General features: G+C 38.2%; 1 protein-coding gene across 13 annotated transcripts in view; it reads left to right on the forward strand.

The window, feature by feature from the left end:
- The window catches only part of ORC4 (origin recognition complex subunit 4), a 116,170-nt gene that overhangs the window by 51,216 nt on the left and 50,231 nt on the right, over positions 1-14,723 (forward strand). For 6 of the 13 annotated variants that reach the window (XM_064287221.1, XM_064287222.1, XM_064287225.1 and 3 more), the window contains 3 exons: positions 3,624-3,697; positions 5,606-5,682; positions 6,255-6,345. In XM_064287221.1, coding sequence (XP_064143291.1) covers positions 3,641-3,697; positions 5,606-5,682; positions 6,255-6,345 — 225 coding nt within the window. In that variant the 5' untranslated portion in view covers positions 3,624-3,640. Of the gene's footprint in view, positions 1-3,623; positions 3,698-5,605; positions 5,683-6,254; positions 6,346-14,723 lie in introns of those variants that run through there. The other 7 variants (XM_064287231.1, XM_064287229.1, XM_064287227.1 and 4 more) reach the window with 3 other exon arrangements.

The raw sequence follows: 14,723 nt of genomic DNA on the forward strand, positions 1-14,723 counted from the left end.
TAATTTCACCTTCGTATTTGAGAGACAGTTTTGCTGGATATATGATTCTTTGCTGACAGTTTTATTCCTTCAGTATTTTATATAAGTCATCCCATTGCCTTCTTGCCTGCATGGTTTCTGCCGAGTAGTCCAAGCTTATTCTTACTGACTCTCCTTTGTAAGTGACTTTTCGTTTATCCCTAGCTGCTGTTAAAATTCTCTATCTTTGGTTTTGGCAAGTTTGATTATAATGTCTTGATGACTTTTATTTTTTTGAATCTACCTTACGTGGAGTTCAATGAACATCTTGGATAGATATCTTCTCATCTTTCACAATATCAGGGAAGTTTTCTGCCAACAAATGTTCAAAAATTCTGTGTTTTCTATAATCCCTCCCTGTTTTGGTATTCCAATCACTCATAGGTTATTTGTCTTGAAAGAGTCCCACATGATTCTTAAGGTTTCTTCACTTTTTTAAATTCTTTTATCTGGTCTTTCTTCAACTATATTAGTGGCAAGTGCTTTATTCAGATTCAGAAATTCTGCCTTCAGCTTCCTCAATTCTGCTCCTCTGACTTTCTGCTGAGTTGTCTACTTCTGTAATTTTATCGTTAATCTTCTGAATTTCTGATTGCTGTCTGTCTATGGATTTTTCCAGCTTATTTAAATTTTTCATTATGTTCCTGGATAATCTTTCTAATTTCTTCAGTTGCTTTATCTGTGTGTTCCTTGGCTTGTTTAGTGTATTGCCTCATTTCCTTCCTGATACCTTGAAGGTTCTGTATATATATCTTTTATTTTCTGCCTCTGGTAGTTTCAGGAGGGTACCTTCATCTAGAAGATCCCTTGATTCTTTGTTTTCGTAGCTTGTTGAGGCGATCGTGGTTTGTTTCTTTATGTGACTTGATATTGACTGTTGTATCTGAGCCATATATGTTATTGTATTAGTTTATGTTCGCTTACTGCGTCATAGCTTCCTTCTTTGTTTTGTTTTGATATGCCTTAATCAGTTGCTTGAGTGAGCTACCTTGATTATTTTCCTTTGGCACTTTGACATCCTGTCCCCAGATGGCTAGAGCTATTATCAGGTATATCAGTCTAGGAATCCATTCATTTTTCTTGTGTGAATTCAGCTCAGGTGTCCAGGTAGCTGATCATCAAGTGTGTGGTACAGGCTCTGTCCTACAGTCTTAGAGGGGCAGGGGTGATTGGTGTAGGTACCGGTATCTGGTTGCAGCAGGGGTCACACTCTGAACAAGGCAGGAGGCTGAGAATCGTCTCCTACATGTCTCTGAGGAAAGTGTGTGTATATTCCCTAGAGCGTACAGTTGGGTGGGTTCTGCAGATGGACCATGGGCACCCAGTGTTTTTGGTTGTAAGGACCGGGAGGTACCAGTTGTCTTTGGACCCCTGTCACAGGTGGCTGGGTGACCTGAGTGGAGCAACCAGTCATCAGGCCCCTTATGTGTGTAGGTAAGGACCCTGTTTAATAGGTAAAGCAATGTCAAACATCAAACACCCACCTCTCCCCCATATAGCTGAAACAGTTGGAGTCTGCCAACAAGGGCATATTCTCCTGAAATATGCCCACACAGGTCCATGCAGAGGGGAAAGGTACTCAAAGTCTGTGGCCTGCTTGTAGCTGGACAGGAGTCGCTTCTATCCTGAGCTCCCCTGGTTAGTGGAGCTGGCAAATTATCTTTTCCCCAATTGCAAATTTATTCCTTCTCCAAGGCCAGGAGGATGGCCCTAGGTGGTCAACAGGGAATATCTAAGGCCCAGGGAAATCAGCCGCTGAAGCTGACTTGGGAGTGGGGGAGGGGAGCACAGTAAAATATATGCAAGTGCTTAGCTTTTGCCAAGAGCGCCGTTTGTCTCAGGTTCCAGAGGTGTGAGTAGGCTGTGTGGCTGGATGCTTTTCCCTGAGGAAACTGTGGCCTAACGCTAGTACCAGCCTGCCTCTGCCACTCCTGGGAATGGTACCTGAGGGCTCCCCATGATTGAGATCCTGTACCTCCTCTCTACTTCTGAACTGTCTCTTCCCCTCCCCCCCACCCCCGGCCCCTCAGTTCATTTTTAAGTTTGCCTTTCATGTTCAGGGCTCCTAGCTGGTCATAAATATACTCATTTCACTTGGTTTTTCGGGTCTTTGTTGTAAGAGGACTCACCGGAAATGTCCATTCCACCATCTTGGCTCCGCCTCCTGAGAAAAAAGATTCTAAAGGCATGAGTTCAATCATCGGTAGACTACGCTGCTCTTAAATATCCAATTTGGGAGCCTGGAGCTCAAAGCTCTTTAGTGGTTCACACCTTAGGTACCTGGCTTATACAATAAGCGGAGAGAGTAATTTTCCTGTTCTCTGTCAAGGCCTTGTTCAGCTGCTAGTCCGGTAGCATTTCAAGAGAAGCAGAAAATAGCATTCTCACAATTGGCTTCTAGTTGTCAGTAGAATATGAAATTAATAAATATGAACATAGAATAGAATGTTGCCACAATGACAGATCTGCCTTCAAGTTGTTGAAATTTGTATTTCCTATTTAAAACAGTTGGTTAAGGAACAAACACGTGGTTAAGAGTATAACTTGTTGGGTCCTTTTTGACTCTGGGCAAGTTTTGTAACCTTTCTGTGCCTTCGAATCTTAAAAAGAGATTATGGTAATAGTACTTATTCTGTAGGGTTATAATGAAGATCAAATAAGTTAATAAATGCAAAGCACTTGTAGCAATGCCTGGACATAAGTAAACATTGCTTAAGCTGTTAGTACCTGACTATTAAACTTTAGGCAACTAAAGTGCTACGGCTGCCAGCCAAAGGGTCGGCAGTTTGAATCCACCAGGCACTCCTTGGAAACTCTATGGGGCAGTTCTGCTCTGTCCTGTAGGGTCGCTATGAGTTGGAATCTGCTCGACGGCACTGGGTTTGGTTTGGTTTTGGTATGGGAAATCAATGTTAAGACAATTAGATCTTGTAGCCAAAGGGGTTTTATCTATGAGTATGTTGCCCTTGAAGAGTACTTTATGGAAGTTACACTTTTTTTTCATTGTGCATATTTTTTTCCCAAAGTTGTTTATTTTATTGCCAACTTTATTTGGGGCATTATGCTAAAATGCTCAGAATATAAAAATGGACTCAAATTGGAGACTACTGACAAGTAAACAGATAATTTGGTTTAGTATAATTTGATTACAGATAAAGAGCAACAGGTATTAAACCTGGTTTCTAATGCTTATTTGCGTATGGTTGAAGAGTAGAGCCGCAGAGGAAAGACTTTCTAAAAGGGATGATCTTGTGGGACATATGGAGGGAGAAACATCTAGGTAAAAGGAACGCTCATAGGTTTAAAAAAAAAGCAAAATAGTGAACGAGAATAATAGATTGAGGGAAAGGGGAAGAGTAGTTGATATGTAAGAACCATATAAAGTGTGATGTGGGAGCGTCAAATGAGCCCTTACTTAGTTTTGTTTTTAAAGAAAAGGGAGCTGCCATTGAATATTTTAAAGTTTGAGAAATGTGAACATTTTTCATATTCAACACTTGTATTTATTTCGATTCTATAATAATAGTTACCTCTTAAGTATTAGCTCATTAAGCCAATGGTATTTACTGTATTCATGCTAAAATGTTTTTTTTTTTTTTTTAAAGGATTTGAATTCGTTGAAATGAGCAGTCGTAAATCAAAGAGTAACAATTTAATACATGCAGAATGTCTTTCACAGGTTAGTATATATTTTTATTAATCTCAAAGCCTATTACCATACAAGGGTGATCAAGGAAGTAATCTCCTTAACTTGAATTTGCTCTTTGCCACTTGGGAAAACTCACTCTCTCCATTCTTAATGAGATAGCTGTAAATAGTTACAAGAAAAATCATCTGGAAGCAAAGCATTGTAAACTTTGTCAGAATTACATGTGTACCAACAGATGGGTTTTACTGTTAGGGCTATTCTCTAGCCTTTTTCTCAGTTGGTATTGTATTATATTCATGTCTTAGACTACTTCTTAATTTTATCCTTTATAACTTTTTGCGTAGTTGGAGTCCTGACTTTACCTGTGTCTTCCCTAAGTCTGGTCTGATCTCAATTTAGTTTAATACTGTCTTCAGAGTTAAAGTTTCACATTTCCTTTGTTAAATTTATTCCTAAGTATTTTTTTTTTTTGATGCCATTATAAATGGAATTGTGTTTGTTGTAGTTTTATTTCACTTTTGTTTAGTTCATTGCTACTGTATAGTAATACAATTGATTTTTGTATATCGATTTTATATCCTACAACCTTGCTGAACTCATATTAGTTCTAGCAATTTTTTAGTTGATTCCTTAGAATTTTCTATATGTAAGATCATATCATCTGCAAATAGAGATAATTGTACTTTTTCCTTCTCAGTCTGTATAGCTTTTATTTACTTCCCTTATTGCATTAGCTAGGACTTCCAATACAGTGTTGAATAGAAACGGTGAGAGTGGGCATCCTTGCCTTGTTCCTGATTTAGGAGAAAAAAATTCAGTTTTTTACCATTAAGTATGATGTTAGCTGTGGGTTTTTGGTAGCTGCTTTTTATCAGGTTTGAGGAAGTTCCCTTCTATTCCTAATTTGTTTCATGAATATTTAATATTAAGGATATACTGTATTCCAGGTACTGAGTATATATCTCCACCGTTAAGTAGCTTATAGTCTTAGTGAGTGAGTGTGCATATTTCTACCCGGGCATTTCTTTTATTACAGGTACAAATTAATAGGACTTCAGCTAAGCCAATTTAGATTTGTTGGTCTCCATGGATTGAATGTGGAAGCCCTGGTGGCATAGTGATTAAGTGCTACGGCTGCTGACCAAAAGGTGGGCAGTTCGAATCCACCAGGCGCTCCTTGGAAACTCTATCTGGCAGTTCTCTTCTGTCTTGTAGGGTTGTTATGAGTCAGAATCGACTCAACGGCAATGGGTTTGGTGTTTTTTTTTTTTTGGATTGAGTGTGTAGTGCATTATTATGGTTTGATTGCATTATTGTATCCCCTCCTGTCTTTGTTCCTTGACTGACAGATGATACAAACTGAAGTGTATTCATTCATCCATATGCATTAAAATAGCCCTCATGTTTCTGATGTAGCTCAAGGAAGTAATTCTCCCTCTCCTTGAAATATTCACCACTAAATTCTCATCCCTTTTTTTGGAACTTCATACTGATAAACCAAAACCAAACCAAACTCATTGCTGTAGAGTAGATTCTGACTCATAAAGACGCTAAAGAAAGAACTGTTAATTTTATAACTCCTTGAAGTGGCACCAAGGAGCCCTGATGGCACAATGGTTTAAGTGTTCAGCTGCTAACTAGAAGGTCGACGGTTTGAAGGCACAAGCTGCTGCAAGGGAGGGAGATGTAACAGTCTGCTTCCATAAAGATTTATAGCCCTGGAAACCCTATAGGGTTGCTGTGAGTCAGAATCGACTGGATGGCAATGGGTTGAGTTGAGGTTGAAGTGGTGCCAGAACTCTTGAGAACAAGTATTTAGGAAGGGTTGAATTGATTGCTTAATACCTAACCCTGTCTGGTGAAAATTTACTTTCTTATTCACTTTTTATTAGATATATAATATTTTCATTTATATTTATTCACTTTATTTTTTATCAGGTACAAAGAATTTTACGTGAAAGATTTTGTCATCAGAGTTCACATAGTAACCTATTTGGAGTACAAGTGCAATACAAGTAAGTCTAGCTATTCCCTTGTCTTCATGAACCTACTTACAGATACTGTCTAGCTTTTACAAATTTCATCTTAAATAAAGCTAACAAATATTTTTATAAAGGCAGACTTTTTTTTTTAATGTGGATACATTGAATATCATGAAGCAAGAGCAAATATGTTCCTATAATGGGAAAGGCTTTTAACTTTCAATCTTGTGTCATTTCTGCTATCTGGGATTATGGAGAGAATTCTGAACCTTTTGCCCCAATACTCGGCAGTCAGCTGTGGAGTAAAAGGCAGAGTCCTAGATGTAGGAGAGGGGATTCTGAATCCAAAGGGCCTAAGTACTAGCACTGTCATAATAAAGACTAAGATATTCCAAACTTCCTAGGTTTATCTATGATCTCCAGAGAAGCAGCATTGGCCTACCATCTGTTCTGTCCTCTTTTGTATGGGACTATTTAGAGCCTAAATCCAATGTCCTGAGGAAGCAAAGGGAGAAATGCTTATTTTCTGTGCATATTCAGATTCTGTTTGTAGCAAACTTTTCCAGCTTGCCCTTTCAAATGTTGGTCTATTTATATTATTTCAGACATTTAATTGAGTTGCTAAAAAGAACTGCTATCCATGGAGAAAGTAACTCTGTACTCATTATTGGACCCCGAGGATCAGGAAAGACCATGGTAAAAGCTGTTGATTTCTGTTTTTTTTTTTTTTAATTAATTTACTTTCTTGATTTGACAGACAGGTGATGATTCTTATTTTAGTCAGCACCAAACCGAAAAACCAAAGCTATTGTCATCATGTCTATTCTGACTCGAAGTGACCCTATAGGACAGAGTAGAACTGCCCCACAGGGTTTCCGAGGAGCAGCTAGTGGATTGGAATGGCCGACATTTTGGTTAGCAGCCAAACTCTTAACCCACTACGGCACCAGGGCTCCTTAGACAGCACAAAAAAATTTTTTATTATTATTTCCATTATTTGTTTACTAATGTTTTGCTTTTTGTTTTTAAGCCAAAGCCATAAAAACACCTTATAAAGTGTGGATGGTGTATTTGAGTTGATTGTACCTTTCTTACCTTTTCACCCAGTGACAATTTTTCATTAGATGTTTGTCCCATCATGATCTTTTGTCCTTGAAGAGTTAGAGGTTGCCAAAGGAAAGAAACAAACTAGCATTTACCAAGCACTGACTTTCGCCTTTTGTTTGTTCAGTCATTTAGTTCTTTACACTAACTTGCAAGGTAGATATTATTGTCCTGGTGTTATAGTTTAGGGAATACCATGAATTCTCTTTTACTCCTGTTTTTTAGTGTTTAATTTTTTAACCCTAACTCGAGCAATTTTTTCATATACACATTCACTTTTTCTGTAATTCTTTTACTTTCCCTCTAGTATATTTGCTTAAATTTGCTTAGTTACTTGAAAAAGATATTCTTCCTTTTGACCTCATTCTCTTTTTCCATTCCTTTTGTAAAAACAAAACAAAACCAGTTGCCATTGAGTCAATTCCAACTCACAGCAACCCTGTAGGATAGAGTAGAACTACACCATAGAGTTTCCAAGGAGCAGCTGAATTATTCGAACTTCCCACCTTTTTGTTAGCAGCCGAGCTCTTGGCTATTACATGTAGAAATATTACTATTTAAATTAAATGGTTGAGCTGTGTAAAATACGAAAATTTCTATGTGTACAATTCAGTGACATCAATTTCATTCTTCATTTTGTGCAACCAGTCTAAATCTCCTTTTCCAAGTTGTTCCTCCCCCATTAATATAAACTCACTGCGCCTTAAGTTTGCTGTCTTATCTTTCGAGCTGCTGTTGTCAGTTTGATCATAGATAGATAGGTCTTAAAAGAGCACAGTGCTGAAGGCAGACATCCTTTACTAGTTAAGCCAAACTGTTCTTTGGTTTTAAGAAGACTTCAGGGGACGTTTTTGGCTTAAGCTGTAAAGCTTATCTCAGGGTAGTAGTTTCAGGGGTTCATCTAGCCTCCACGACTCCTGAAAGTATGGATTGCGTGACAATTTGAAATTTAGTTCTGTATTTTTCGCTTGTTGATCAGTATTCTTCTATGGAGTCTTTGATCAAAATGTTCAGTAATAGTAGCTTGGCACCATCTGGCTCTTTTGGTCTCCTGGCAGAGGAAGTAGTTGTTCACGGAGTCAGTTAGCCACACATTAATTTCCTCCTCCTATTCCTGACTTTACTTTTCCTCTGTTGCTCTAGGCAAATAGAGACGAATTGTTGTACCTTGAATGGCTGCTGGCAAGCTTTTTTTTTTCTTTTTATTGTGCTTTAAGTGACAGTTTCTTGTACAAAAATTTATGCATACATTATTAGGTGACCCTGGTTGCTATCCATATAATGTGTCAGCACATTCCTCCCTTATACCCTGGAAAGCATTGTCCCCAGACCTCCCCTGCTACTCTGTCCCTCGAAGTGTTTGGTTGTATTCAGGAAACTTCTTAGCTTTTGGTTTAGTCCAGTTGTGCTGACTTCCCCTGTATTTGTGGTGTCCTTCCCTTCACCTAAGATAATTCTTTTCTACTATCTAGTTAGTGAATACTTCTCTTCCTCCCTCCCCACCCTCATAAACATGGAAGGTTTTCTTCTGTATTTAAACCTTTTCTTGAGTTCTCATAATAGTGGTCCCATACAGTATTTGTCTTTTTGGGACTGACTAATTGCACTCAGCATAATACCTTCTGGATTCATCCATGTTATGAGATGTTTCACGGATTCATCATCATTCGTTATTGTTGCTTTGTATTCGATTGTGTGAATATACCGTAATTTGTTTACCCATTCATCTGTTGATGCACATTGTGATGGTCATCTAGTGCTGCTGTAACAGAAATACCATAAGTGGATGGCTTTAACAAAAAGAAGTTTATTCTCTCACAGTCCAGTAGGCTAGAAGTCCGAAATCGGGGTGCCAAATCCAGGGGAAGGCTTTCTCTTTCAGCTCTGGAGGAAGGCCCTTGTGATGCATTGGTCTTCCCTTGGTCTGGGAGCATATCAGCCCAGGAACCTCAGGTCCAAGGGATGCACTCTGCTCCCAGCACTGCTTTTTCAGTGGTATGATGTTCCCATGTCTCTCTGCTCACTTCTCTCTTTTGTATTTCGAAAGAGATTGGCTAAAGACACTACCTACTAATCTTGTCGACCTCATCAGTATAATTGTCGCTAATCCGTCTTATTACATCATAGTGATAAGATTTACAAAACATAGGGAAATCCCATCAGATAATAAAATGGTAGACGCTCATGCAGTCATACAAGGGAATCATGACCTAGCCAAGTTGACAGATATTTTGGGGGGACACAATTCAACCCATGACACGCACCTAAGTTGTTTCCATCTTTTTGCTATCGTGAACAGTGCTGCAGTTAACATGGGTGTGCCTATATCTAGTCATGTGACGGCTCTTATTTCTCTGGGGTATATTCCAAGGAATGGGATTGCTGGGTCGTATGGTAGTTCTGGAAATGCCGGTGGCATAGTGGTTAAGAACTACAGCTGCTAACCAAAAGGTCAGCAGTTCAAATCCACCAGGTGCTCCTTGGAGACTCTATGGGCCAGTTCCACTCTGTCCTGCAGGGTTGCTATGAGTCAGAATCAACTCGATGGCAACAGGTTTAATGGGTTTTATGGTAGTTCTATTTCTCGCTTTTTAAGGAAGCGCCAAATCAATTTCCAAAGTGGTTGTACCATTTTACATTCCCACCAGCAGTGTGTAAGTGTTCCAGTCTCTCCACAACCTCTGCCACATTTATTATTTTGTGTTTTTTGGATTAATGCTAGCCTTATTGGGGTGAGATGGTATCTCGTTGTGGTTTTAATTTGCATTTGTCTAATAGCTAATGATTGTGTTTCCTCATGTATCTGTTAGCAGCCTGAATGTCTTCTTTGGTGAAGTGCCTGTTCATATCCTTTGCCCATTTTTGATTAGGTTATTTGTCTTTTTGTTGTTAAGGTTTTGCAATATCTTGTAAATTTTAGAGATTATACCCTGATTGGATATGTTGTAGCCAAAAATTTTTTTCCAGTCTGTAGGTTGTCTTTTTACTTTTTTGATGACGTCTTTTGTTAGATAAGCATTTGATTTTTAGGAGCTCCCAGTTATTGGTTTGTATTCTGATGTTTGTGCATTGTTAGTAATGTTTTGTATTCTGTTTCTGCCATGTACTAGGGCTCCTAGCGTTGTCTGTAATTTTTCTTCCACAATCTTAATCTTTTTAGGTTTTATATTTAGGTCTGTGATCCATTTTGAGTTAGTTTTTATGCATGGTGTAAGGTGTGGGGCTTGTTTCATTTTTTTGCAGGTGGATATCCAGTTACACCAGCACCATTTGTCTTTTCCCCATTTAACGGACTTTACCTTTGTCAAATATCAGCTGCTTATAGGTGGATAAATTTATGTCTGGATTCTCAATTGTGTTCCATTGGTCTATGTATCTGTTGTTGTACCAGTACCAGGCTGTTTTGACTACTGTGGCAGTATAATAGGTTCTAAAATCATGTAGTGTGAGGCCTCCTACTTTGTTCCTCTTCTTCAGTAATGTTTTACTTATCCAGGGCCTCTTCCCTTTCTACATGAAGTTGGCAATATGTTTCTCCATCTCATTAAGAAACGCCATTGAAATTTGCATTAGGATTGCATTGTATCTGTAGATCACTTTGGGTAAAATAGACATTTTGACAATGATGAGTCTTCTATCTATGAGCAAGGTATGTTTTTCCACTTGTGTAGGTCTCTTTCGATTTCTTGCAGTAGTGTCTTGTAGTTTTCTTTGTATAGGCATTTTACATCCGTGGTTGGATTTATTCCTAAGTATTTTACCTTCTTGGGGGCTATTGTAAACAGTATTGATTTGGTGATTTCCTCTTCGATGTTCTCTTTATTGGTGTAGCAGAATCCAACTGCTTTTTTCTATGTTTGTCTTATATCCTGATACTTTGCTGAACTCTTCTATTAGTTCCAGTAGTTTTCTTGTGAATTCTTTGGGGTTTTCTGTGTATAAGATCATACCACCTGCAAACAGGGATACTTTTACTTCTTCCTTACCAATTTGGATGCCATTTATTTCTTTTTCTTGCCTAATTTCTCTGGCTAGGATCTCCAGCACAATTTGAATAAGAGTAGTGATAAAGGGCATCCTTGTTTGGTTCCTGTTCTTAAGGGGAATGCTTTCAGACTCTCTCCACTTAGGATGATGCTGGCTGTTGGCTTTGTATAAATGCCCTTTATTATGTTGAGGAATTGCCCTTCTGTTCCTATTTTGTTGTCAAATGCCTTTTCTGCATCAATTGATAAGATCATGTGGTTCTTGTCTTTTATTTATGTGATGGATTACTTTGATTGTTTTTCTAATGTTGAACCATCCCTGCATACCTGTTATGAATCCCATTTGGTTGTGGTGAATTTTTTTTTTAGTATGTTGTTGAATTCTATTGGCTAGAATTTTGTTAAAGGACTTCTGTGTCCATGTTCATGAGGGATATTGGTCTGTAGTTTCTTTTTTTGTGGTATCTTCATAGAATGAGGTTTGGAGTATTCCATCCTTTTCCATGCTCTGAAATACCTTTAGTAGTAGTGGTGTTAACTCCTCTCTGAAAGTTTGGTGGAATTCTCCAGTGAAGCCATCAGGGCCAGAGGTTTTGTTTGTTGTTGGGAGTTTTTTTTTAATTACCTTTTTAATTTCTTCTTTTGTTATAGGTTTATTTAGTTGTTCTACCTCTGTTTGTGTAAGTTTAGTAGGTAGTCTTTCTAGAAATATGTCCATTTCCTCTAGGTTTTTAAATTTGTTAAAGTACAGTTTTTCATAGTGTTCTGTTATGATTCTTTTAATTTCAGTGGGGTCTATTGTGATATCTCCCATCTTATTTCTTATTTGGGTTATTTGCTTCCTTCTGTTTTTCTTTTGTCAGTTTAGTAATTGGTTTATCAATTTTGTTGATCTTTTCAAAGATCCAGCTTTTGGTTTTATTAACTCTTTCCATTGTTTTTCTATTCTCTATTTCATTTAATTTTGCTCTCATTTTTATTATTTGCTTTCTTCTGGTGCCCGAAGGCTTCTTTTGCTGCTCTTTTTCTATTTGTTCAAGTTGTAGGCTTAATATTTTGATTTTCGCCCTTTCTTCTTTTTGGATGTGTGCATTTATTGCTATAAATGGACCTCTGAGCACTCCTTTTGCTGTGTCCCAGCATTTCTGGTTGGATGTGTTTTCATTCTCATTTGATTATATGAATTTCTTTATTGTCTTTAATTTCTCCTATGACCTAATAGGTTTTGAGCATGGTGTTGTTCAGTTTCCATGTATTTGATTTTTTTCTCCTTGCCTTTTCTGTTATTGATTTCTGCTTTTATGGCTTTACGGTCACAAAAGATGCTTTGTAATATTTCGATGCTTTGGATTTTGTTAAGGCTTGCTTTGTGACCTAATATATGGTCTATTCTGGAGAATGTTCCTTGTGTATTGGAAAAGAAAGGGTACTTGGCTGCTGTTTGATGGAGTGTTCTGTATATGTCTGTGAGATCCAGTTGGTTGATTGTGGCAGTTAGATCTTCTGTGCCTTTATTGAGCTTCTCTCTGGATATTCTGTCCTTCACGAAAAGTGGTGTGTTAAGTCTCCTACTGTTATTGTGGAGGTGTCTGTCTCTGTTTTTAATGCTGTTAAGAGTTTGTTTTATGTATTTTGGAGCCCCGTTGTTGGGTGCATAAGTATTTATTATAGTTATTTCCTCTTGGTGTATTTACGCTTTCATCAATCATTACATAGTGTCCTTTCTTTGTGGTGAACTTTGCTTTAAAGTCTATTTTGTCATAGATTAATATTGCCACTCCCACTGTTTTGTGATTGTTGTTTGCTTGATATGTTTTTTTCCATCTTTTTTTTTTTTTTTTGAGTTTTAGATTGTTTGTGTTTTTAAGTCTAAGGTGTGTCTCTTTTAGGAAGCATATAGACGGATCATGTTTTTTAATCCATTCTACCACTCTCTGACTCTCTATTGGTTCATTTAGTCCATTTACATTCAGCGTAATTATTGATAGATATGAGTTTAGTGCTGTCATTTTGATGTCTTTTTTTGTGTTGTTGACAGTCTTTGTTTCATTCAATTTCCTGTACCAAGTCATTTTTCTTTATGTATTTTCTTTTCATCTTTTTCATTGTTGTTGATGTTGTATTTGTTGAGTCTTTATGTTTTTCTTGTTTTTTATTTTGATGTGTAGGATTGCTAGTTTCCTTAATATTTACCCCCTATTTTTCTAAGTTAAACCAGTTTTTTATTTCTTTATATTCCCTTGACTTCTTCACCACATGAACAATCTATAGCTACATTATTTAGTCCCTCTTTTTTGTTTTAATGTTGTCATCTTTTACATATTGATGTCTCTGTTTCCCTATTTTCAGTGTTCTGGCTTTGATTTATTTTTGTGACTTCCCTATCTGGGTTGATACCTGATTGCTCTGTCCTGTGTTCTAGTCTTGGGTTGTTTCTGACGTTACTGATTTTTTAACCTGAGAACTCCGTTTAGTATTTCTTGTAATTTTGGTTTGGGTTTTACAAATTCTCTAAACTTATGTTTATCCGGAAATACCCTAATTTTGCCATCGTTTTTGAGAGACTGTTTTGCTGGGTACATAATTCTTGGCTGACGGTTTTTTTCCTTCAAGGCTTTATATATGTCATCCCATTTCCTGCTTGCCTGCCTGATTTTTGCTGAGTAGTCCAAGCTTAGTCTTAGTGACTCTCCTTTTAGATGACTTTTCGTTTATCCCTGTCCGCTCTTAAAATTCTCTCTGTCTTTGGTTTTGGCAAGTTTGATAATAATATGTCTTGGTAACTTTCTTTTGGGGTCTTCCTTGTGTGGGGTTTGATGAACTTCTTGGATAGATATCTTCTCATCTTTCATGATATGAGGGAAGTTTTCTGCCAATAAATCTTCAACAGTTCTCTTTGTATTTTCCGTTATCCCCTCCTGCTCTGGTACTCCAGTCACTCGTATATTTTTCCTCTTGGTTATGTCCCACATAATTCTTAGGATTTCTTCAATTTTTAAAAATACTTTATCTAATTTTTCCTAAGATAAGTTGGTATCAAGTGCTTTATCTTCAGTCTCACTAATTCTGACTTCTGTTTCGTCAGTTCTGCTCCTGTGACTTTGCACTGAGTTGTCTAATTCTGAAATTTTATTGTTAATCTTCTGGATTTCCATAATGTAAAGTCAACATAAAATGTTTGCTTATTGTGTCCTAGCTTCTTGTTTTGCTATGCCCAAATGCATTAGTCGTATGAGCTAGTTTGACTGTAGGCATCTTTGAAGCTCTCATATCCTATCACCAGGTGGTTAGAGCCGTTGCTAGGTATGTGAGGCCAGGAGCCTGTCCATTTTTCTTGTATGGATTCAGCTCATGTGTCCAGGTAGTTGGTCAGCAAGTGTGTGGTGCCAGGGGTGATTGGAGTAGGCACAGGTGTCTGGCTGTAGTAGGGAGTCATGTGCTGAGCAATGCAGGGGGTTGACAGCTGCCACTGAGTGTCTGGGAGGAAAGCTGTTCCCTGTTCTCTAGAGCATGTAGGTGGGTAGGTTTTACAGCCAGACTGTGGTCACCCAATGCTGTTGGCTGTTACGGTTGGCTAGGTGGCATGGGTGGAGCCACCAGTTTTTCTGCTGCTGATATGGGTAGGTAAGAACCCTGCTTAATGGGCAGAGTGGTGTCAAATATCACAAATCTGCCACTCCTCTTATAGCTGATATTGTTGAAAATAGACTTCACCTATATGCCCTGTTGTACTGTGCTAGCGAGGGCCTACGCTGTTAAAATGGGCCCACACAGGTCTTTGTAGGGGTGAAAGGCATTCAGAGACTGTGGACCACGTAGGCCTGTGCCTAGGCAAAGGGGCCGTGCCTTCCCTGAGTTCCCAGCATATGGGAGCCAACAGATTATTTTTTTCTGTTTGTTCTCTCTCCAAAGCTGGGTGAATAGCTAAGGGTACGCAACAGGTCCTACATCCAGCCCAGGGGACACGGCAGTCACTGAATCTGG

Source organism: Loxodonta africana, chromosome 6 (assembly GCF_030014295.1).
Source record: "Loxodonta africana isolate mLoxAfr1 chromosome 6, mLoxAfr1.hap2, whole genome shotgun sequence".
Taxonomy (NCBI): Eukaryota; Metazoa; Chordata; class Mammalia; order Proboscidea; family Elephantidae; genus Loxodonta; species Loxodonta africana.